At 49.5% G+C, this 24,801-nt stretch overlaps 1 protein-coding gene across 2 annotated transcripts; it reads right to left on the bottom strand.

The window, feature by feature from the left end:
• AMDHD2 (amidohydrolase domain containing 2) lies at nucleotides 1-23,713 on the bottom strand. 2 transcript variants are annotated; one of them, XM_084641031.1, is made up of 13 exons: nucleotides 23,634-23,713; nucleotides 22,738-22,856; nucleotides 20,451-20,555; nucleotides 19,637-19,773; nucleotides 16,086-16,225; nucleotides 15,387-15,441; nucleotides 14,285-14,497; nucleotides 10,056-10,144; nucleotides 9,222-9,366; nucleotides 8,026-8,133; nucleotides 7,222-7,290; nucleotides 3,004-3,105; nucleotides 1-2,371 (listed from the first exon to the last, which is right to left on the bottom strand). In XM_084641031.1, the coding sequence occupies exons 3-13, from the start codon at nucleotides 20,531-20,533 to the stop codon at nucleotides 2,283-2,285; spliced, it is 1,230 nt and encodes a 409-aa protein (XP_084497157.1). In that variant the 5' UTR covers nucleotides 20,534-20,555; nucleotides 22,738-22,856; nucleotides 23,634-23,713; the 3' UTR covers nucleotides 1-2,282. The 2 variants fall into 2 exon arrangements, with proteins under 2 accessions (XP_084497157.1, XP_084497158.1); XM_084641032.1 differs by lacking the exon at nucleotides 23,634-23,713 and adding an exon at nucleotides 23,154-23,172.
• Nucleotides 23,714-24,801: the final 1,088 nt, after the last annotated feature.

Here is a 24,801-nt window from a genome sequence, read left to right as displayed (position 1 = left end):
TGACAGTCTGAACACTGGCCTGTTAACATTCCATTTCAGTCTACAACACACTGTATGTACATAAAAGGGTGGGTATGGGGGAGTTTCAATCATACGTGCATATAGAATGGTTAATTCTCTGCATTGGATAACTGATCCACCTCATTCTTAAAGTCAGACTATATTTATACTGCAGTTTGAGCACTTAAATCTATAACATTTATTCAATTAGACCCTAATTTTGAGAATGTTTTTATCAAACTTCTTTGTCCTGACATTTCCTCCAATTTTATACAGAGGCCCCATAGCAGTCAGAAGTGCCAGTGGTGAGGGGTGGAACCCCAGAGTGCTGCACATGCTCGCACACTTGACATCTCCTTCAAATGTTGCAGCCTGGGAGGGCAGAGTATCCGCTGATCTAGGCAGCAGATGTTAGAAATTCTCTGAGGAGACCAGTGATGCCAGCAGGGGTTACATCTACAATGAGGCCTTATTCAGATGTTTTTTCCAGTGAACTTATAAAAAGGTATGGCAAGGAAGAACAAATCTAACTAAAACCCACCAGATTTAAGGTTTCTTTATGAACTTGAAACTTGCTAAGATGCCCCACAGGTTTAAGTCCCATCATTGAGATGATTTAGGTCAATCCGACAGACACTAAATAGGTCTCCTCTACCTATGAGGGGGTGTTTCAGATATATTTTTCTTGGTGGTAAGTTCATAATCAAGATCAGGTTTAGAAAGGAAACTCTCTCAGCCTCCTATAGAGAGGCAGAAAGCTAACTGACATCAAGTGAAGGTAATTATGAGAATGAGCAGATAAGCAACCATCTAATCCCATGCAGAGCTTCTAGTGAGGATATAAACCCTGAGAGAACCCTGCACCTCAAGATGGAATGGTGTCTAGTTACATCACTGCCATTTTGGATACATTCCCTACAGCAAAAGCATCTCGCCTCATCACTGACACGTAGGGCCTGTCCACTTACATTTTATAGCACTCTAACTTGCTGGCTCAGGGGCGTGAAAAATCACCCCCCTGAGCGCAGCAAGTCTGAGCGCTTTAAAGCGCTAGTGTAGACGTGCTCCCAGCATTCTGAGCTAATCCCCTCGTGGAGGTGGATTACCAGGAGTGCTGGGCAAGCTCTCTCCCAGCGCTCGTGCATGACCATACTCGCACTTCAAAGCGCTGCCGTGGGAGCGTTCCCGTGGGAGTGCTTTGAAGTTTCCAGTGCAGCCATGCCCAAAGAAACTAACAGACCAGCAAGCTGTGTGGAGTCCTCAGGAAGCTCTCCAGCCATATTGGTTTAATACAGATGGGAATATATACTAGAGCCTGTAAGACCCACTTTGCATGTGTACATAGTTCAAGACCAACATTGCTTTCTGTTGCAGAATGAAGTCCATGCACCCAGCAGACAAACTCGCCGCCAAAGCAGCAAGATAGCATGAGGAGCCAGCAGCTCCTGCTTTTCTTGGGTTTGTACACACCCCTGAGGATTCAGCCCAGGAGGAAAGTTGGCGGTGTGGGTCTCACCCCAGGGAGCAACACAAGGCACTAGGGCTGCCCACAGCCTGAGCAAGGCGGTGAGTACTGTGCTTCGGGGTACAGGAAATCAAGGGTGCCACATGAAATCACGGCCCTTCACGGCTGACAGTGCCAGGTGAAGAAGTCGCCCCCTCCACAGGCTCCCAAACAGATTGCAGGCTGTCACCAGAGCTGCTTCAAGGCCACTGGGATTTCTTCAGAAAATGGGCAGATTAACATTAGGAAGTTGACATGCTGGTACTAAGAGGCCCAATGGTGAGAGACAAAGGGCACAGCGAGAGGCCTACCCTGGGAGGTGAAGTTAGTGTTGTGTGTCTGCAGTGATATGCACACAGACCTATGTGGTCACATATAGACACAAAACGCGCATGGAGCAGCTACCCTTTCCTCTACAGCAGGGCTCAAATGCAGTGCTCTGGAGAGGACAAGGAGACAGACAGGCACCTTGTCCTTCAGGTAGCTCCATCATAGAGTGATCCCAGCAGCAGAGCTCCACCCACTCTTGTCTAGCAGAGAGCTGATGAACTCATTGCAGGCAGGGCTGTCAACTGAAAGCAAGGGCTGCTCTGGGACATGCAGCTCTTTGGTACTTTCAAGGGTGACCCAGGAGGAAGAAACACCAAGGTCTTAAAGCATTCTTTGAGAGGGAGAGGACAATGCGGCTGCCAGTGACCACTGAACATGGCACTTGGGGGAGCTGGTAGTTGGCACCAGGGTTGCAGGAGTGCTGCCAGTCCCAGGTGAGTCTCTGATTTCATATAGTGAAGATGTCTTGACTCCAGACCCGTTCACCTGCGATGTACGTGGCTCGCACGTGTAGGCTGTTGTCCAGCAGCAGGAAATCTGCAGCAGACAGAAGAAGTGGGAATCAGAGGCAGCAGGAGTGGTGCTTAATCTGTTGGGGTTGCCATGGGAAAGGACTGTAAGGGTTACATTTCCTGCTCATGGAGGAGACATTCCAATATCCACGGAGACTGCAGAGGATTTACAGTAAGGCACGTACCCCAACAGTGGTAGAACTGCCCCTACCCAGGCTGGCATCTCCACCATTCTGGGGGTGGCAGTTGCATCTTGGGTCTGTACAGGGAGAGCGACCTCCCCTGGTTTACAGATACCACAGGGATGAGACAGAATGAGAGGAATGGATTCAAATAGAGACAATAGGAATCAAAGGAGCCATTTCCCAATCCAAGTGCCAAGGCCAAGCTTGAGAGGGCATCATGTTACTGAGCCTCAGACAGCCGATCCCAGCCCCAACCTGTATCAGTAGGAAGCACTGTAGGGAATGGTGTAGCAGTCCCAATGGTGAGGGAGCTCATAGGTGTCTCAGTCTCAGCTCCTTCTAGGAGCCACCCCCCTGGGAAATGGTGATGGTGGGCTGGGGAGCTCACAGCTACTCCAGCCCTGGCCTCAGCCACCAGAAGACACTGTGGAGAATGATGAAGTGGCACATCAACCTGCCATCATGCTGATACCTGCATCGTTGTCATAGTTCAGCGTCCCCTTTCGGTGCTCAATTCCCAGGAGCTGGGCAGGGTGGAGGGATGCTGCCTCCAGGGCTGTCTCCACAGTGCATCCTTTGGGGAAGAACAGTGCCTTGTTATGGCAGTTAACAAGCATCCTCTTTCAGGATCCCCCCCACTGCTTACCACAGCGGGCAGCCCTTCAGACAAGGTAGGGCTGCTGGAGCAAGGTGCCAGCTGAATCAGGGTCTTGCCAAGATACCGACAGCCATCCCTGTGGGAAACGGAACAGCGGGGGGCTGCTGGCTGCTACCCAGCCACACGCTGAAATCCAACACATGCTGGGTCTGCTGTGACTACTAGGCCCATAACATTTACCCCCGTTGTAAGCTCAAATGTGCAAAGCATGTGAAAGCTCATAAGACAAAATGCTAACCAACAATTTTTGCCTACTTGGAAATTAACCATGAACAGTAGGTTGAGTTGCCAATAAATGAATTATAAACAAGTGCAAGAGTACCAGACAAAGAAGCTAGGTTAGTCTAAACAGAGACCTGATGGTATGACTCAAGGACTGTGTTGAAATCATCCTTGGTAAAAACAGAATGTGGAACCAGAAGTTAATGGACCAAAATTGGTGTGAGGGATATTGGGTCTAGTGGGTAGAGAAAATAATGTGGGGGATGAACTATGCCACCAACATTTCCCCTTTTGGGACTTCCTCAAACAAAAGACTTTGAAAAAAAAATCTCTTCTCCCATTCACCCCCAACCTTGTCTCATCTCATCTTCCCTCACCCCAAGATGGAAGGAGCAGACCAGACTGAAAGACTTTCTTCCAGGCAGAATGCCAGCTGGCCTTGCTCTCAGTTACGGAATTTTATTTTCACCTGAGTTCTGAAAATCATCACAGCATTATGACACCCAGTCCTTAGCCCACCAGTGGGGATACCTGATTGCCAGCATCACAGAGATGCACAAGATCCTGTTTTGTCTCCCTTCCTTTCATGTTGTTCCCCCCCACTGTCCCCCTTCCTGTCCTATTTCTTATTCTCTTGGCTTTCTATCATCCTGAAATCAGCTGCACTGCATCAGCACAGTGAGATGAGCTGACCAGAGCCTTGCCCCATCTAAGGAGAAAAGACCCAACCAGAGGACATCCCTGATGGGAAAGTGAACCAGGATCCAAGCAACTGGGGCCGTGGTCGACCTGCCAGCCAAAGCATCCATTTAAGACTGACCAACCAGCCAGTATTCCAAAGATGTCAACAAAAGTCTTTGATGTTACACACCATATGATTTTACGGAAATATGCTTATGAGTGTGAATATAATGCAACTGGAATATGCTTTATGTAAAAGGTCTCTTGTAAGATATTACAAAGCTTATCTACTTAGTCTGTTCATCCTATTTGTATTTATGTATCATTTTTGTATCTAAAACTAGAAACGATGTTAACTCTGAGGTCCTGTTGTAATTATGCAAAGTGTGGGACATTAATGGTGGTTTAGAATCTTGATGGCACCCCTTGCCTAGGACAATGGGCTGTAGATGGTTTATTTACCTGCAAGCCTACTTGTGGACATGGGGGGGCTAGCCTATGGGTAATGAAGAATGAGGTCTTACCATGTCACCTGATACTGAAATCCATCTTAAACCTGGTGCTCTTCCATTTAGAAGGAGGGGTAGGAACCCAGAGAGACAAAGGATTCCCACCTTGGGCCAAAGCTATAAAAGGGGGTGAAACAGAACAAAGGGGGCTGCAGTCATGAGAAATCCCCCAGCTACCACCTGAGCTGGAACAAGGACTGTATGGGGAAAAGGATTAGGCCCAGACTAAGAAGGAGTCAAGTCTGTGAAAGAAGCTTATTGGAACATCTCTGAGGGTGAGATTTTATCTAATCAGTTTCTTGATGAATTAGGCTTAGACTTACGTGTTTTGTTTTATTTTGCTTGTAACTTACTTTGTTCTGTCTATGACTTATAATAGAATATCAGGGTTTGAAGGGACCTCAGGAGGTCATCTAGTCCAACCCCCTGCTCAAAGCAAGACTGATCTCCAATTAAATCATCCCAGGCAGGGCTTTGTCAAGCCTAACCTTAAAAACTTCTAAGGAAGGAGATTCCACCACCTCCCTAGGTAGTGCATTCCAGTGTTTCACCACCCTCCTAGTGAAAAAGTTTTTCCTAATATCCAACCTAAATCTCCCCCACTGCAACTTGAGACCATTACTCCTTGTTCTGTCATCTGCTACCACTGAGAACAGTCTAGATCCAGCCTCTTTGGAACCCCCTGGCAGGTAGTTGAAAGCAGCTATCAAATCCCCCCTCATTCTTTTCTTCCATAGACTAAACATCCCCAGTTCCTTCAGCCTCTCCTCATAGGTCATGTGTTCCAGTCCACCAATCATTTTTGTTGCCCTCCACTGGACTCTTTCCAATTTTTCCACATCCTTCTTGTAGTGTGGGGCCCAAAAATGGACACAGTACTCCAGATGAGGCCTCACCAGCGTCAAATAGAGGGGAGTGATCACATCCCTCGATCTGCTAGCAATGCCCCTACTCATTCCAAAATGACATTGGCCTTCTTGGCAAGAAGGGCACACTGTTGACTCATATCCAGCTTCTCATCCACTGTCACCCCTAGGTCCTTTTCCGCAGAACTGCTGCCTAGCCATTCGGTCCCTAGTCTGTAGCAGTGCATTGGATTCTTCCATCCTAAGTGCAGGACTCTGCACTTGTCCTTGTTGAACCTCAGATTTCTTTTGGCCCAATCCTCTAATTCGTCTAGGTCCCTCTGTATCCTATCCCTACCCTCCAGCATATCTACCTCTCCTCCCAGTTTAGTGGCACCACTTATACTTAATAAAATCACTTTTATTAACCCAGAGTAAGTAATTAATACCTGGGGGAGTAAACAGCTGTGCATCTCTCTCTCTGTGTTATAGAGGGCGGACAATTTAGGAGTTTACCCTGTATAAGCTTTATACAGAGTATAACAGATTTATTTGGGGTTTGGATCCATTGGGAGCTAGGTGTCTGGGTACTAGAGTCAGGAGCACTTTTTAAGCCATTTTCAGTTAAGTCTGCAGATTTGGGGCATGAGGTTCAGACCCTGGGTCTGTGTTGGAGCAGACTGGTGTGTCTGGCTCAACAAGGCTGGGTTCCGGAGGCTCACACTGGCAGAGAAAATGGTCTCAGAGGTAGTCTCAGCATATCAGGTGACAGTCCCAAAGGAGTCTCTGTGACCAAACCTGCCACAGCCATATGTTCCCCACCTTTTCTGTCCTATCTGACCTCCGCCTCATGTGGGTCTGTCTGTCAGACACAGGAGAAATGAATACACTTTCCAGATCAGGACTGAATGTAAATTTAACCCTTTCCTTTTACTTAAAGAAAGGTTGTTCTGAAAATGAGACTAATTTTTCTCCCAAAGGAGAGCAACTTTAAAGGGTTTGATTAAGCTTGTTTTGTGTAATCACTCAGTTTTAGTATAAATGCTTGTTTTTCTTTCTTGTTCCTGATAAATAAACTTTCAGCTTTAGAATGAGTGCTTTTGTATGTTTGCCAAGAAATCTAATACACCAAGACCCTGGTTGACAGACCCTGGGCCTCTTTGCATCACTCATTTTATGTTGGACAGTGGAACGCTTTATCTCTTCTGACCCTTGAAGTTAATACAACAGGCCACAACTCAGCCTGGTAACCCCCTTTGCTCCCTGAAAAGGAGGGAGGAGGAGTGAACAATCATACAGAGAGATGGACACTTTGCTGAACCACTGAGGACACAAACGTGTATGAGGAAGAGCAACTCAGACACAACTTTTTAATAGTTACTTTTGGATGGTGCTTGCAGGGAAAGGCCCAGAGGGGTTGCAGGAGAGGGATAAGCAGTTGCAGTGTGGCTGGAGGGAGGAAGGGAGGAATCAGAAGTTGTGGACAAAATTATTCACCTTTGGTTCCTTTGTACCTGTGACTACAGAGGAGCTCGCTCGTCCTCATTGCAGTAAGAGTAAAGCCTAATCTCTCCCTGGCTGGCACCCAGTGTGGCTCTGCTGACTTGAGGGCTTGGAAAGAATGCCACAGCCAGCCTTGTCTGGGGAGAGGATCTCCCTCCTATGCTCTCTGGATATGTGTAGAGACCTTTGGCCCTAGGAGAGGTGATAACAGCAGGGGGTCCTGTACTCCATCCCAGAGCCTGCAAGCAGAGCAGTAAGTGAGTTGGGCTCACCTGTGGCTTCCAGGAAGTGCCGAACACAGGAGTCCATGGTTGCTACACTGCCACTCAGCGTCTTTGTCCCTGAGCAGGAGAAAAGACAGGAAACTGAGCAGATCCACCTGCCATCTAACAGCAGCGGTCCTCGTGGGGTTACAATCCTATTCCACAAGTGGAATGAATCTGAGGGCTCTCAGCCTCAGCTCCAGAGAAGCCATAGCACATTTTGGCAAAAGGCTGGGGTTGCAGGGGGTGCGACAGGGCAGGACTGAGGAGTATGGTGGGAAGGAGGTTCTGGACTGGAAATCACAGGTTGTTAGAGGTGCATGGCCAGCTCCTGCTCACCCCATGCCTGACTCTGCCCTGTGCTCCTGGCACCTCGCTTTCATGGGCACCACAACCCTAGGGGAGGGTTTGGCTTTAATGGGGATGAAGTAGCTTCTATTGTCCCACATAGTGCAAGACCTCCCATAATGGCAGAGCATGTGCCTCATACCAGTGCCCTCTGCCACGTGAGATGTGGCACCATTTGCTCATATTTCCTCCCCAGCCTTTCCCTTCGCAAGGTACCTCACCACTAGGGGGTCAGGATTTCAATCAGCCAACAGCGAGTGAGACACAGCCAAAGGGCACTCCCTTCTGGGCCAGGCAACAGCGAGCTCCCTCATAGCACTGTCAGCCTTTGCTAGCTCAGCACATGCAGGGCTCACACCTGCTCTGCAGCCAGTGGAGCCATCTGGAAGGCCCAGGGATCTGCCTTAAACACACGTGGCCCTAGGTGGGGGCTGAAGGTGACAGGGCTGCGTATGGAGTACTCACCTGCAATGTATGTGTTCAGCCCGTCCACCTCAACCACCTGCTGGCCCAGGGTGTGCCTTCCCGGGGCCAGCCCCATTCCAGCAATGGCGTCTGTCACCAGCACCAGGCCTAAGGGAGACAAGAAGGGGCTACATTAGCTCTAGCCTGCAGCCAAGCTTTGCAGGAGGTTTCTCTCCAGTTCTTTGGCACAAGTCCCAGGCATTTCATTCTGCTGGGAGTGGTAATGGCACCAGTCAGAATGTCTGTGACCCAGCAAGGAGGACTCTCCCGAGAGCACCGTAGCTTCTGGCTGCAGGGCTGACTGTAGCTTAGGAAAGTGGGGAGGGAAAGAAGATTGAGAAGCAGGGAGACGACAGACTGTTTCACAAGACAAGCATAAAGTTTTGGGCAGGTCACACAGAGGTTTGGGCTGAAGGACCTGGCTGTGAGCTGGGTAATTCGGAGCTACAAAGAACGTGTAAGTGCAGTAGGGGGTGGGGAGTGACACTGGACTCTACTCGTAAGGGGCCATCAACACACAGGCTTCCCTTCCCGCAGCACTGGAGAAGGGTGCAGGGGTGCCCTGGTGCCTGAAGTCCCCTGGTTATCCACAGAACAGGTAGAGCATGGGTCACTCTTCACCTCCCATTGGGCTACCAATCGGCCTCCCCCAAGCTGGGAGGCCGCATTCCCAGGGCAAGAACTTGGGACGTTCTCTGGGCATCTCTCCTGAGATGGTCAACAAGGGGGCAGTTAACCCCACTCTCTATGATGGTGTGCTATGCAGACACCTATTCTTTGAGAGTTGGAGGGAGCCCCAACAGCATGGGCCATACCTCAGAGAGACTCCGGGAGCCTGCTCCTCCCAACACTCCTGACCACAGAACAGCCTTTGGGCAGCTACAGCAACTGCTCACATGGAAACAATAGCAACTAATCATAGTTTTTCAGCTTCTTTTAGCAGGAACGAGGAGGAACCACCAGCACCATGCACAGGCCATACTGGTATGAAACCAGTAACCTAGAGGTGAAAGCTCCCACTATCCAGAGCCAGCCAGGTCCCTGACACACACCATTCTTAAGTGGAAGTAATCCCATCTGGTACCATTTGAAGAGGATGCTGCATGTCAGCTGGGAGAAAAGCAATCCACATGGGCACAGCACTTGGGTTCAGAGGTCTTGTGCTGTCCAGACCAAGGGGATCCCCAGTGATTCACCTTTGGGGTGCGCTCGATGAGCAATTCTCAGAGCTGCAGGGTTGGTGTGGATCCCATCTGATATCATGCCATAGAACACCCTCCGCCTGGCAGGAATCTGGTCACTCGTCAGCAGCCCCACGATCCCAGGGTCGCGATGGTGGAACTGTGCAAAGGGATGAGAAAACAGGTGTGATGACTGCCATGAAGAAACCCACAGGCTGCCAGTGCCAAGTAGGGTGACCAAATGTCCCAATTTTATAGGGACAGTCCTGAAATTTATGGCTTTGTCTTATATAGGCACCTACTGCCCCGCTAACTTCTGTTCTGATTTTTCACACTTGCTGTCTGGTCACCCTGGTGACCCGGCTAGGGGGTGCTGCCATGGGGTGGCAGGATAGTTCAGTGGTTTGAGCACTGGCCTGCTAAACCCAGGGTTGTGAGTTCAATCCTTGAGGGGGCCATTTAGGGATCTGGGGCAAAAATTGGGGATTGGTCCAGCTTTGAGCAGGGGGTTGGACCAGATGACCTCCTGAGGTTCCTTCCAACCCTGGTATTCTATGAGGGCAGCAGCTGGACGTAGTGACAATGAATAGGCATGCATGGTGATATAATCCACTCAGGGTGGCACTTTATCCCCCACTAGTGGTGGCTGGCCCATGTAAAAAGTTTGATGAGCCTGCTACAGCCTTAGCTAACAGAGCTGGGTCTTCAGCTCGGGCAATAGGGGCTTGTGCGTTTAGACTCAGAGTCACATCCCCCTGCCGACAACCCACCCAGATGCGTGGTAGAGAATAAATGTTCATGGAAGAGAAGACAAACCAGAGTGAGCCACGGGTCCCCTCGGTTACTTACAGGTAACATGGCATTGAACAGATGGGTGATAAAAGTAGCACCATGCCGGACAGCTTCCTCTGCCTGAGACAGATTAGCTACAGAATGTCCTGTGAATAAAGAGCACCAGGTGACTTCTCTTGCTATTTCCCCCTTTACTCTCTCCATTTACTCCAACAACACCGAGAGGCAAGTGTGCTCAGTCCACAAATCACTAGAAGTTTGCTGGAAATCCATCTATTATTCAATCATGCTACACTCCAGTTCTGACAGCCTCATTCAGAACCCAGCTGGACCATGGAAGTTCCAGTTACAGTGCTTGAGATTAATTTGGATCCCTACTGCAGCGTACCAGGCACGTAGAGTGCTTGGCTTCCAAGGACTTCAGCAGAAAGATAAGATGGGTGAGGTAATATCTTTTACTGGACCAACTTCTGTTGGTGAGAGAGACAAGCTTTCGAACTTACAAGGAGCTCTTCTTCAGGTTGCGAGGGTGCTGATAAGATGAGACTGCGGGGCTTTGTTACAGTGATGGAATGAGCTTGTTTTTCCCAATGAAGATGAGAACCGTAGTCCTTTCCAGGGGCCTTGAATCCTGCTGGAGGCAGAAATTTGCCCTTCTGGATTTTTCTTTTATACGGCTTGTAGGGCAGCGCATGCTATGGCTGATTATATACAGATTTACTGGCTCTGTGGATGAGGGGAAAGCGGTGGACACGTTGTTCCTTGACTTTAGCAAAGCTTTTGACACGGTCTCCCACAGTATTCTTGCCAGCAAGTTAAAGAAGTATGGGCTGGATGAATGGACTATAAGGTGGATAGAAAGTTGGCTAGATTGTCGGGCTCAATGGGTAGTGATCAATGGCTCCATGTGTAGTTGGCAGCCGGTATCAAGTGGAGTGCCCCGAGGGTCAGTCCTCAGGCCGGTTTTGTTCAATATCTTCATAAATGATCTGGAGGATGGTGTGGATTGCACCCTCAGCAAGTTTGCAGATGACACTAAACTGGGAGGAGAGGTAGATACGCTGGAGGGTAGGGATAGGATACAGAGGTCCCTAGACAAATTAGAGGATTGGGCCGAAAGAAATCTGATGAGATTCAACAAGGACAAGTGCAGAGTCCTGCACTTAGGATGGAAGAATCCCATGTACCGCTACAGACTAGGAACCGAGTGGCTAGCCAGCAGTTTGGCAGAAAAGGACCTAGGAGTTACAGTGGATGAGAAGCTGGATATGAGTCAGCAGTGTGCCCTTGTTGCCAAGAAGGCCAATGGCATTTTGGGATGTATATGTAGGGACACTGCCAGCAGATCGAGGGACATGATTGTTCCCCTCTATTCGACATTGGTGAGGCCTCACCTGGAGTACTGTGTCCAGTTTTGGGCCCCACACACAAGCAGGATGTGGAAAAACTGGAAAGAGTCCAGCGGAGGGCAATATTCTATGATTTCATAGAATATCAGGGTTGGAAGTGACTTCAGGAGGTCATCTAGTCCAATCCCCTGCTCAAAGCAGGACCAACCCCAACTAAATCATCCCAGCCAAGACTTTGTCAAGGTGGGCCTCAAAAACCTCTAAGGATGGAGATTCTACCACCTCCCTAGGTAACCCATTCCAGTGCTTCACCACCCTCCTAGTGAAATAGTGTTTCCTAATATTCAACCTAGACCTCCCCCACTGGAACTTGAGACCATTGCTTCTTGTTCAGTCATCTGCCACCACTGAGAACAGCCTAGCTCCATCCTCTTTCGAACCCCCCTTCAGATAGTTGAACACTGCTATCAAATCCCCCCTCACTCTTCTCTTCTGCAGACTAAATAACCCCAGTTCCGTCAGTCTCTCCTCATAAGTCACGTACCCCAGCCCCCAATCATTTTCGTTGCCCTCCGCTGGACTCTCTCCAGTTTGTGCACATCCCTTCTGTAGTGGGGGGGGACCAAAACTGGACGCAATACTCCAGGTGTGGCCTCATCAGTGCCAAATAGAGGGGAATAATCACTTCTCTCAATCTGCTGGCAATGCTCCTGCTAATACAGCCCAATATGCTGTTGGCCTTCTTGGCAATGAGGGCACACTGCTGACTCATATCCAGCTTCTCGTCCACTGTGATCCCCAGGTCCCAGATCCCCAGCGGTGTATGGGATTCTTCCTTCCTAAGTGCAGGACTCTGCACTTGTCCTTGTTGAACCTCATCAGAAGGCCCAATCCTCCAATTTGTTTAGGTCACTCTGGACCCTATCCCTACCCTCCAGCGTGTCTACCTGTCCCCCCAGCTTATTGTCATCTGCAAACGTGCTGAGGGTGCAATTAACCCCATCATCCAGATAACTGATAAAGATGTTGAACAAAACCAGCCACAGGACTGATCCCTGGGGCACTCTGCTTGATACCAGCTGCCAACTAGACATTGAGCTGTTAATCACTACCCAGACAATCTAGCCAGCTTTCTATCCACCTTATAGTCCATTCATCCAATCCATACTTCTTTAACTTGCTGGCAAGAATACTGTGGGAGACCATATCAAAAGCTTTGCTAAAGTCAAGATACATCACATCCACTGCTTTCCCCGTATCTGCAGAACCAGTTATCTCATCATAGAAGGCAATCAGGTTGGTCAGACATGACTTGCCCTTGGCGAATCCATGCTGACTGTTCCTGATCACCTTCCTCTCCTCCAAGTGCTTCAAAATGGATTCCTTGAGGAGCTGCTCTGTGATTTTGCCAGGGACTGAAGTGAGGCTGACCCGTCTGTAGTTCCCGGGGTTCTCTTTTTTCAGTTTTTTAAATATGGGCACTATATTTGCCTTTTTCCAATTGTCCGGAACCTCCCCCGATCGCCACAAATTTTCAAAGATAATGGCCAGTGGCTCTGCAATCACATCCCCCAACTCCCTTAGCACCCTTGGATGCATTAGATCTGGACCCATGGACTTGTGCATGTTCAGCTTTTCTAAATAGTCCTTAATCTGTTCTTTCACCACTGAGGGCTGCTCACTTCCTCCCCATACTGTGCTGCCCAGTGCAGCAGTCTGGGAGCTGACCTTGTCTGTGAAGACCGAGGCAAAAAAAAAAAAAAAAAGCATTGAGTACTTCAGCTTTTTGCACATTATCTGTCACTAGGTTGCCTCCCCCATTCAGTAAGGATCCCACACTTTTCCTGACTTTGCTGCATAAACCCTTCTTTTGCATGGTTCATCAATTTCAGCCCAAAGAGGAACAATGGGGGTTGGTGGGGTTAAGCTTTTCTATCCTTGATCTCAGCCCCAAAGGAGAGCTTGTGAGGAGACCATGAGCAAAATCCAGCCAGTGCTAAGTTATCAGTGTGTGTGTATGGGGGTGGCGGTGGGGGGGGAGGATTCTCCGCACACACGGCTTCCACTTAAAAAAAAAAAAAAAGGACTGTGCTACATTTTCCAGAGATTAGTGATGCCTCCATTTTTGGGTGTGTAACTTGAAACACAGTAAAGGCCCTAGTTTTCAGAGGGCAGGTATTTAAGGTGGCTACAACTGGACACTTAAGACTTTTTGTGCAAGGAGAATTCAAACAGGTTAACTTTAGAAGTTGAACCTTTGCATGTGGTTGGCCCTCACTGAGGTCTTAGCTAAGTTTAAGACAAGAAAAGGTCAGGATCATATTCTTCCCTCAAATACAGATGACCCACCCACCCCACTCCTCCATTTTGCTGGAGTCAGAGTTGCTCACTCTTATCAAAGTGGAATTTGGCCCTTATTTACAAGCACTTTGAAACATTAAGACACGCACACCGTCAGATGTGCCCACCCAGTTTAGAGCCATGTTACACAGATGAGTTTTTGTACTTCTGTTTCACTGCAGGGCTCCAGAGCTTTGAAGGACATTAACTCTGCACAGTTGTGGACATGAGGAGTGGAAGCAGAAAGGTTTTCCTTTGAGGTTGGAAAAAAGACAGAGGGAAATCCAATGCAGATAACTTGCACTAATGCACGATTACGGTTACTATTCAAATAGTACACCAGGAAATGCAGATGTTAGGGTTCTCATAGCCATGTTGGCTTGAACACACAGCTTGCACTTTGCACTACAGACAATGGGCCTGATTTGCTAGGGTAACTCCATTAACCTCAATGCACCTGCACTGGCATGAGACCAGTGTGACAGAGCAGAGGATCAGGCCAAGGGCGAGCAATGTGAGCAAACAGATTGGGCCTCTAAGGGACTGCCCAGACCCACCCACATAGCCTTCCAGGCCCTAGCCAGCAGACACCCTTACCCAGCGAGACACAGATGCCCCGTCTGGTAAGTTCCTGGATCACCTCACTGCTCCTCTTCATCTCAGGGGCCAGGGTGACGATCCGGACACAGTCCAGGTACCTGTAGGTGGCAAGCAGGTCCTGGAAAGCTCCCGAATCGAAGGTGCTGAGGTAGTGCTCTGGGTGCGCCCCCTTCTTCTCCTTGCTTATGAAAGGCCCCTCCAGATGGGCTCCTGCCCACCAGGGAGGGAAAAAATATCCACAACTGTTTCCCTTTCTTTCCCTGGGGGTGAGGACACCCCCACCTCAGCCCAGCCAATCCCCTCTCCCGGCCAGCCCCACCTCAGAATTACCAATCCCCCTCCCTCTGCAAGCTGGCTCCGAGAATGAAAAAACAGGCAGCTGCAGTGTAAGAGAAAGTCAAGGCTCCTTCGCATCTCCCTGTAACTGTTATCCTGCTCTATCCCCTACCCCAGACTCCTTCCCCTCGCCATCCACTCTTGTCTGGCTTTGCTTGACCTCACCAGTGCTGGCACCTATAATCTTTATTGCCCCAGCCCACACCTCCCCACAGCCCCTTCCTGCTGCCTGTTTCCCACTCTCCTCAACGAGCTTGCCCCAAATGCCAGCAGCTCAATTTTAAGTAGCAAAGCAAGGTCCCTGAGGTGCAGCCTTCCCCGAGGTGCCTCACCCCCAGTTGTCAGGCCGAGATCTCCCCACTCCTCAGAATGATGAAGGCCCTTGGGTTGCTCTCGTCAACATGGCAAGAGAGATGGCATCGCTGCCATCATGGGCAGTCTGCCCTCTCACAGTGACCCACTGCCACACACTGCCCAATTCCAGCAGGGCCAACATGTTGGATGCAGAGCCCAGCGGAGAGGAGTGCAGTAGCAAGTACCATGGGGTGGAACTGAGGGAGGAACATGGCAGCCAGCGTACAGAGATCTCCGGGAGTCCTGGCTAGGCTGCACCTGGCCTTGCACAGGGTAAAAATCTCAACCCCACCCCCACTTCCCTGTGGCACAACACTCCCAGCCACAGTGAATGCTTTCCACAGCAGCTGCTTCTCCTCCCTCCATAGAGGAGTGAGGCCAAGAGGACAGGACCTTGCTGTTCACTTACCCAGGATACCAGCCCCATGAGGCCCTCCATTTCTTACGCTGATCTGAGGAAGAACCTAGAAGGATGGGGATGTGTTAGAAGCCTCACAGACACAGTACCCTGCCTGCATTAGGGCCCCTAGCATAATGCCTGAGTGCCAAAGGGAACTATTTCACCCACTCAGCCCCAGGGCAGTGAGAGAGAGGTAACTACCCCAGCTGGAATCGTAAAAACTAGCCCCAGGGTTAAATGTGCTTTTCTGCTGGGTATGGCCTGGTCAGTTCTCGTAGCGGTGGGGCAGAGTGAAGGACTGGACTTAAGCAGAAAGGGTTAATCTCTGCTGGAGGGGGACACTACTTCGGGCCCACAAGAAGGTGGGTTCTATGTACCCCAGCCCCGGTTCTCAAAAGCACCCAAAACAGATCACTGTGGATGACTTGCAATACACTGTGCTCTGAGAAAAAGCACGTCCCAAGCCCTGTATAACTTGTCTCATGGGACACTGGGAATATTGCAGCGTCAGCTGCCTAAATGTGCAGACAAGCCATCTGGGTTTAGAACCCAGCTCCTCACACTCCCTCCCCTTCCCAAAAGGCCGCTGACATCACAGAGCCCACACATTCCACTTCTGTGGTGAAGCCCCCAAGGCTTAGCCACCTGATCCAGTGGTGCCAGCCCCATTGCCCTGAGTATTTTGGTGCCCTGTGGGGCTCCCCTTACCTTGTGATAGACGGATGGTGGGGAGGTCACCAGGGTTGGGCAGAAAGAGGTCACGCCATGGGAGAGAATCTTCTGACTCACCAGAGAGATCCCTGATTGGACGTCATCCGTGGCCAAGGAGAAATCCACCCCAAAGCCCCCTGCACCATAAAGGAAACAAGGACAGCTGTGCACTCAGGAATGCCAAGTGGTGACATGGCAATTGGCTCTAGAAACCAGGGAGGCCAGCTCTGGAGACAGGACTGTAAATGGTGCCTAATATAACATGCAATTGAAGATTAGCTTTGAGAATAAAGGGCGTGCTACAAGCCAGCAGGGTGCGGGAGGATTTTGGGTTCCACAGACTATTTAGAAAAGCTGGACAAGCACAAGTCCATGGGGCCGGATGCGCTGCATCCGAGAGTGCTGAAGGAGTTGGCGGATGTGATTGCAGAGCCATTGGCCATTATCTTTGAAAACTCATGGCGATCATGGAGGTCCCGGACGACTGGAAAAAGGCTAACGTAGTGCCCATCTTTAAAAAAGGGAAGGAGGAGGATCCGGGGAGCTACAGGTCAGTCAGTCTCACCTCAGTCCCTGGAAAAATCTTGGAGCAGGTCCTCAAGAAATCAATTCTGAAGCACTTAAAGGAGAGGAAAGTGATCAGGAACAGTCAGCATGGATTCACCAAGGGCAAGTCATGCCTGACCAAACTGATTGCCTTCTATGACGAGATAAGTGGCTCTGCAGATGAGGGGAAAGCAGTGGTCGCGTTTTCCTTGACTTTAGCAAAGCTTTTGACACGGTCTCCCACAGTATTCTTGCCAGCAAATTAAAGAAGTATGGGCTGGATGAATGGACTACAAGGTCGACAGGAAGCTGGCTAAATTGTCAGGCTCAATGGGTAGTGATCAATGGCTCCATGTCTAGTTGGCAGCCGGTATCAAGTGGAGTGCTCCAAGGGTCAGTCCTGGGTCCGGTTTTGTTCAATATCTTCCTTAATGATCTGGAGGATAGTGTGGATTGCACCCTCAGCAAGATTGCAGATGACGCTAAACTAGGAGGAAAGGTAGATATGCTGGAGGGTAGGGATAGGATACAGACGGACCTAGACAAATTAGAGGATTGGGCCAAAAGAAATCTGTTGAGGTTCAACAAGGACAAATGCAGAGTCCTGAACTTAGGATGGAAGAATCCCATGCACCGTTACAGACTAGGGACCAAATGGCTAGGCAGCAGTTCTGCAGAAAAGGAGCTAGGGGTTACAGTGAACGAGAAGCTGGATATGAGTCAACAGTGTGCCATTGTTGCCAAGAAGGCCAACATTTTACATTTTGGGCTGTATAAGCAGGGGCATTGCCAGCAGATCGAGGGACATGATCATTCCCCTCTATTTGACATTGGTAAGGCCTCATCTGGAGTACTGTATCCTGGTTTGGGCCCCACACTGCAAGAAGGATGTGAAAAAATTGGAAAGCGTCCAGCGGAGGGCAACAAAAATGATTAGGGGACTGCAACACATAACTTATGAGGAGAGGCTGAGGGAACTGGGATTGTTTAGTCTGCAGAAGAGAAGAATGAGGGGGGATTTAATAGCTGCTTTCAACTACCTGATAGGGGGTTCCAAAGAGGATGGCTCTAGATTGTTCTCAGTGGTAGCAGATGACAGAACGAGGAGTAATGGTCTCAAGTTGCAGTCAGGGAGGTTTAGGTTGGATACTAGGAAAAACATTTTCACTAGGAGGGTGATGAAGCACTGGAATGCGTTACCTAGGGAGGTGGTGGAATCTCCTTCCTTTGAGGTTTTTAAGATCAGGCTTGACAAAGCCCTGGCTGGGATGATTTAATTGGGGATTGGTCCTGCTTTGAGCAGGGGGTTGGACTAGATGACCTCCTGAGGTCCCTTCCAACCCTGATATTCTATGATTCTAAGCCAATATAAAAGGAGATGTGGAGTACCCGATTGCACTATCTGTCCTGGTCACTAATCCCCAATGGCAAGCAGGCAAACCCACTAGAAGGGACCTGACCCGTCTATTTCATTCCCCCACACTGCCCCCTAATCTTTCTTAGGTACTTACCTGACCTCTATTCCCACAGTATATGAGCACCTCATGAGCTATTATTCATTTATCCTTACACACACCTGGGAAGCAGGTTAAGACTCTGATCCCATTGTACTGAGGCACAGAGAGGCCCAAGATAATGCAAGAAATCTGTGGTGGAGCAGGGACTTAACTCATGTCTCCCAGGTCCTTGGCTAGTGCCCTAACCACTGGACCATCCTTCCTCTCTGATCCTTTATGCCACACTACACATCGTCCTTCAGATCCCTTCTCAAAACCCAGCCCATCTCCACAATTCTCCCAATGGCGACCCACCCAGCTTTTATACCTCCTAACTTAAAACTCTGTAGCGTACACATGGACTGTCAACAAAAGTTATGCTGCTTTAAACAGACTGCTACTGCCTGCCCAGACTATGCTCCTTGTGTTGGAGGAGCACATCCACACTAGCAGCTCTTGCATTGACACAGAGAGCACTGATGGTAGCTATCCCACTGTGCAACTGGCCACGGGGTGCTTTGGGAAAGGTTTGCAATGCCTCATGGGACAAGTATAGCATCACATGATGCAGGTTTCTCAATCCTATGTTCCATGGGCATCCTACTAGATCGTCAGCCACTTTTCAACTGAAGTGTGTGTGTGGGGGAGGAAGGAGAGCGTGAGAGACAGGGAGAGTTTGGTGAGAGGACAGGGAAGGAGAGACAGAAAGAATGTGTGTTGGGGAAGAGTGTGTCCGCATGCTCTCTCTTAAGTTCAGACAGCAGGCTGAGCAATCATTCCTGGAAGAGGGGACACCACCCCCACTCCCCATCAGCCCCCGGCTTTGCACAGCAGTCTCTCTCCCTCTTCCTCCCCATAGCAGCAGCCTGCTCTGCCTGCCTGTGGTTCTGGGATTCCCTCCGTATTCTCCCACAGCAGCTCTGTGAGCTCTCCAGGCTGAGGAATGTCAAAGCTTCAGAGCTTTGAAAGTGGAGAGGCACATGCCTGTAGGGCAGCCGAGTTCAAAACAGTGAGCAGAGCGGTCACAGCGGGCATCGTGGGGTACTGGAGGAGGCTAATTATGTCGACATAATGAATGGCAGCATCTACACTGAGTGTTTGCCACTTTAACTTTGCTGCAAAAAGCTTTATGCCTCTCATTGAGGTGGTTTTATTTTATTGGCAAAACAGCAGAGTTTTGCACCAAAAGTAGCTTTGTAGCGTGCACACCTCCATTGTTTTGTTGGCAAAATCTGCTTTTTGCCGACAAAACTGCACAGTGTAGACAAGGCCTTAAAACAGAGAGCCAGCCAGAGACTGCTAAACTAGAAGCTATGCAAACCTTATCTGCTGACGCAGCTGACGTCCCAACAAAGTCTGTTTTCAGGAAACAGGCGCACTGTGAGTCAGAGTTCAAAGGGCAGGAGGGGATACGTTTGTGTTGGAACTCATTGGTCTGTTTCTAAATGGCACACGTGGAGCCTGGTTCTCACTCAGATCTGCTCTAGATCAGTTGGAATGCCTTACCATTAATCTGCACATCAATGAATCCGGGGGCGATGATGCTGTCCTTACAATTCAGCTGAATATCAGCAGATCCCTTCTCATCAAAGAACAGCTTCTCTGGGTTAAGGATCTTCCCTTCTCGCACCCACAGATCCTCCCTGACGGAAGAATCACACAGAATAAAAGATGAACAATTCCTCCCAGCAGCAGGGGAGAGGCCTGGACTGCTTTCCACACTATTCAGTCCCCCTTTACCTATTAGCGCATAGACCACCCCAACACAGGGGCTGGTGGTTAACCCACCATGTGCTGTTATGGTAAGCAGGTGGAAGAACCAAATCAACACCAGGCACTCCCGCCCCAGGGAACTGCATGTGTCACCTCTAGGAAGTTTCCCACATGTCACCCCAACATGAACAATGCCTATACAGTTTCACTGGAAGGGCTGGCATCCTTCCTCTCTCCCTGCAGAGGGAGGATGTAGGAAGAGGTTAGCATGGATCAAATGATTCTAGCAAGAGTCTATGCCTGTTCTGATTGTTACCTAGGTGGCAACCTAAAACATAGTTGAGACCTCTCGGTTTCTGCTACAGGGAACAACTGCAGCTTTACAAAACAGAGGGAAGTTGGGGTATTGTAGGAACCAGCAACCCTGTGGTTAGTGCTCTTTGCTGCCATGCAAGAGATCTGCATAGGTTCAACTCCCAGGCCTGGTTTTTCCAAAAAGCAGCACTCTGGGGTCCAATATCGTCTATACCTCGCATTCCACGGCATCGGAGGAGCATATTTTGGTATGCAGGCAGCCATCCCAGGGCAAACAGCCCTATCTGCTCACCTTTGCAGCTGGTGACTCCTCAAAATCCGGCAGTTAGTGAACTGGAAGATTGGAGCATCCGAGACAGACTTATTAGACGGCATTGTCGGGGCTTGGAGAAAACACCTGAAACAGGGAAGGGGAATGATGCAGAGGATGGGATACTTCCAGTAACCCAAGGACAGACAGAAGAATGAGAAAGGAAGGGTGGTTTGCACACAGGGTTGAGACTCAGGAGACCTGGGGCAGGTTGGTGGAAAATGAGAGAAAGGAGGTGCTGCTTTACAAAGAAAAAAGCAGAATGAGAATACAGTAGAGAGAGGTCAGCCAGATGGGACAGGGATTATCAGTGAGTTCAGACAGTGCCCAGTGCAATGGGATCCTAACCTTGATTGGGACCAGAGTGTGCTACTATATCACAAATAAATAATTGTGGGGCAAAAATGGAGATAATGTGTTGGAGATGGAAGTAGAAAAAAAAAGGGGGGAGGGAAAAGCAAGAAGATAGACAACTTAATTTAGTGAATATCATTTCTTTGTGCTCTTTTGTTTTACTGTACTTCCAGGACCATGATTCTCCAAGCTGCTCCACGGACCCTTAAACCTGCAAGGAGCTCTTATGAAGTCAATGAGGCTCTGAGGGGCATGGATCAGCGTTCATGTCACGTTCCCCATCAGTACCCGGCCCGGGTCAGGGAACCTAATGATCCAACCAGTGGAACAAATTCAGTGATGAATCCTGGTCACATGCCACCTGAGGCACATTGCACATATGCTAAGAAGAACGAGGCTCCAAGCAGTGGTTCACCCATATGGAACAGTGGATGGGACAGCTACTCAGAGCCCTTAGGCTGGAGAGAGAAGTATTTGGAGGAAGACAGAAAATAACCTGATCTCTGTCAAACTGCACACAAAATGCTCTGATAGGTGGGGGGTCTGGTTGCTCCAGGGCTCCTTATTTACTTAGAGCATTTCCCCACTGAAAGGTTTCAGGTGTTTGCAACTCCACCAGGACCTTCACAGCTGCAGCTTGGCTCCACTTATCCAGCAGCACAGGAGGATACGGGGACGGGGAGGCAATAAGAGGAGGAATCTTTAGGTCACCAACACACACATTTTGTTTCTCTGTTTAGAAGCACCCCAAAATCCTGAAGTCCTGCTGACAAACAATTGATCCAGGCTAGTCTTAAAACACCCTTCAATAGTCACACCAAGTTAGAGAGACAAGGAGTCCGGTGGCATCTTAAAGACAAACAGATTTATTAGGGACTGTCCGGTTTGGCCAATGAACATGGCAGAGGGGCATTGCTGGCACATACAATATTAGCAGACGTGCAGGTGAATGAGCCTCTGATGGTGTGGTTGATGTGGTTGGGTCCTCTGATGGTGTCGCTAGAGTAGATATGGGGACAGAGTAGGCAACGAGGTTTGCTACAGGGATTGGTTCCTGGGTTACTGTTTCTGTGGTGTGGTGTGTAGTTGATGGTATTTGCTTCAGGTTGGGGGGCTGTCTGTAAGTGAGAACTGGCCTGCCTCCCAAGGTCTGGGAGAGCGAAGAATCATTTTCCAGGATAGGTTGTAGACCGTTAATGATGTGTTGGAGAGGTTATAGCTGGGGACTGTATGTGATGGCCAGGGGTGTTCTGTTATTTTCTTTGTTGAGCCTGTCCTGCAGTAGGTGATTTATGGGTACCCGTCTCGCTCTGTCAATCTGTTTCCTCACTTCCCCAGGTGGGTATTGTAGTTTTAAGAATGCTTGATAAAGATCTTGTAGGCGTTTGTCTCTGTCTGAGAGATTGGAGCAAATTCAGTTGTAAACTAGGGCTTGGCTGTAGACAATGGATCGTGTGATGTGTCCTGGATGGAAGCTGGAGGCATGTAGATAAGTATAGCTGTCAGTAGGTTTCCGGTATAGGTTGGTGTTTATGTGACCATCACTTATTTGCACTGTAGTGTCCAGGAAGTGGACTGGTCCAGCCTGAGATTGATGGTGGGATGGAAATTGTTGAAATCCAGGTGGAATTCTTCAAGGGCCTCCTTCCCGTCCCTCCAGCTTCCATCCAGGACACATCACACAATCCAGACCACAACAGACCTTTTACTAACATGTTACTACCCCTAAGGGATGCTAGAAATAATTAAGTAAGATGCTCCAATTTACGATTCTGTGAACAGGACCTAAAAGCTGACAATGTAACCAAACTGCCCCAAATGCTATGATTTTGAAACACAACATGGTACCACAGGAAAGTCAAGCACAGAGAGTGGAAACAATGAATAGAAGTCATTTGATTTCTTTTCAACTAACCTTAGTTCCTGGGAAGATCAATTTGAGCTCTTCAACCTTTTCAGCTTGTGATACTGCTCCTCTCACTCAGCATCCCATACTGACTTTGGAGGAGGACTGCATTGACAGTCTGCTGGTACCTGTGGAAGAAACTGTTAAGTATAACACAGTGGAAATGAAAGCAGAGAGTCTCTGAGTATCCTACTCCTTGACAGACAGTTAGACCAGACTCCTACTTTAGTAATTGAATAAATTATATTGTATTATGGTACAGTCGAGAGGCCCTCGAAGGCATCAGAGCCACTTTGGGCTAGCACTGACAACACAGAATGAAAGATAGTCCCTGCCCCTTTATTCTCTCCTTCCCCACTCTCCATATTTTTGGGTCCTCCAGGTAGTTTCAGTGGCATTGCAGCAGCTCTTCTTTTCAGAGATACCTCGCTAGGCAGATGAGAGGGGTTATGCAGTCCAGTGCAAGTCCCACTATTGCTGTCCTACTGGGAAAAAAAATCCACCCCCCATATCCAGGTACTGAGAGGGAGACAGTGTCCCTGCAAGGAGCCAGGACAGCGAGAAGGCAGCAGCAGACAGAGTTGGGGGCAGGCACAGAGAGGGTACTGTGGAAGGAGCTCAGGCTATGCTCCCTCGCTGGCACCCCAACGCTCTGGTAGAGTATTGAGGACGCAGAATTAGCAGAAAACGGGGTGGCTGGTGCAGCTCAGCTGAGCTCAAGTCTATCTCCCGGCTCCCTAAGGCCCGTCAGCGCAGGGCAGAAGGGATAGGAAGCTGGAGGGGGAGAATGGAGGTCCTTAAGACAGCTTAGCCCAGGCCCGGTTCTGCGGGTTCTGACCGGGCCGAGGGTGCAGGGGCAGCCCAGCCATGCTACTCCCGGCGCGGGGGCAAGGTCCCCACCTTACCCCTGCGGCTCTGCCCGCTCCTGCGGCAGCAGCGGCTCCCCAACGTCCGGTCAGGTGAGTCTACTCAGCTGATTGGGAAGCGACGGGAAGGCGGGGTTACCCTGAGCACGTGATCGGCTGCCGTCATGGGAAGGGCGAAGTAAAGGAGGGTAGTCAGCTGCTGCCGCCCTCTTAGGGAGGTCGTAAAGCCAAAGGGCTCAGATAGGGAGCTCGACCCTGGGAGCAGGTTTGGCAGGTGAGTTGCTGGGGGGATGTTTGGGGGGCGGGTGGGTAGCGAGACAGGTTTGGGGGCGGGTCAGTGAGGGGGGTAGCTTGCAGGATGGGTAGCTAGGGGCAGGTTTGGAGAGCAGCTTAGAGGGTGAGTTGTGAGCATATCACTGGGGGTGATTTGTGATGGGCTGCCGGTAGGATTCTGCCAGGCGGAGCCAGAGATCCTGAGGGTGGCTAGACCCAGAGGGTTTTGAGGTTACGGGAGATGTGGGGGAGGGAACTTGGATCCATTTGACCCTTTTCTGAGTTTGTGAGCTGGGGTGAGCTCTGCTGCCATGAGAGGAGGTTGTGTTGCCAGTTACAATAATGCAATGTGAAGCAGGGTATCAAAGTCACATAACTGAAATCAAGCTGCCAGCATGTTGTAATGCAATGCTCCGCTTTTAAAAACATCTTTATTCACTTTTCTCATCTTAGTAGACTAGAATAGGGACAAGCTACCTTTGCCTTTACAAATGCATGTTACCAGGATCTGGAATGGTCCCCTGCCCTCATCTCAAAGTGCTTTGCAAGTAGTCCCTGGTGAGATAGGTATTTTTGTTCCATCAATATAATGATTGGCCAAAAGTCACACAACAAGTCAGTAGGCTTTAATTTTGTACCTCCTCAGAGATCCGTGCTACAGCACCAGTCAGTTCACAAATGTAAATACATTATTTGGAATGGCTGCAGTCAGTTCTGTGAAAATTCTCCTCTAACAACCCGTCTATGGCTGCTCAGCTCCTGTGGCGATCAGGCCATGGATACGGGGAGCATTGAATTTGTTTGGTAATTTTGTATTTCCAGGGAGCCGGGGCTATGTGGGGTGGCTATCAGGAGGGGATTTCACCTGAGGTTGCATGGGCTGTTCGGAGGAATTTCTTTTTAAAAGCTTTTTTGATAGGGGATTACTAGGGCA

Source organism: Lepidochelys olivacea (assembly GCF_965140295.1).
Source record: "Lepidochelys olivacea isolate rLepOli2 genome assembly, chromosome: 10".
Lineage (NCBI taxonomy): Eukaryota > Metazoa > Chordata > Testudines > Cheloniidae > Lepidochelys > Lepidochelys olivacea.
This window is presented reverse-complemented; position numbering and strand designations above follow the sequence as displayed.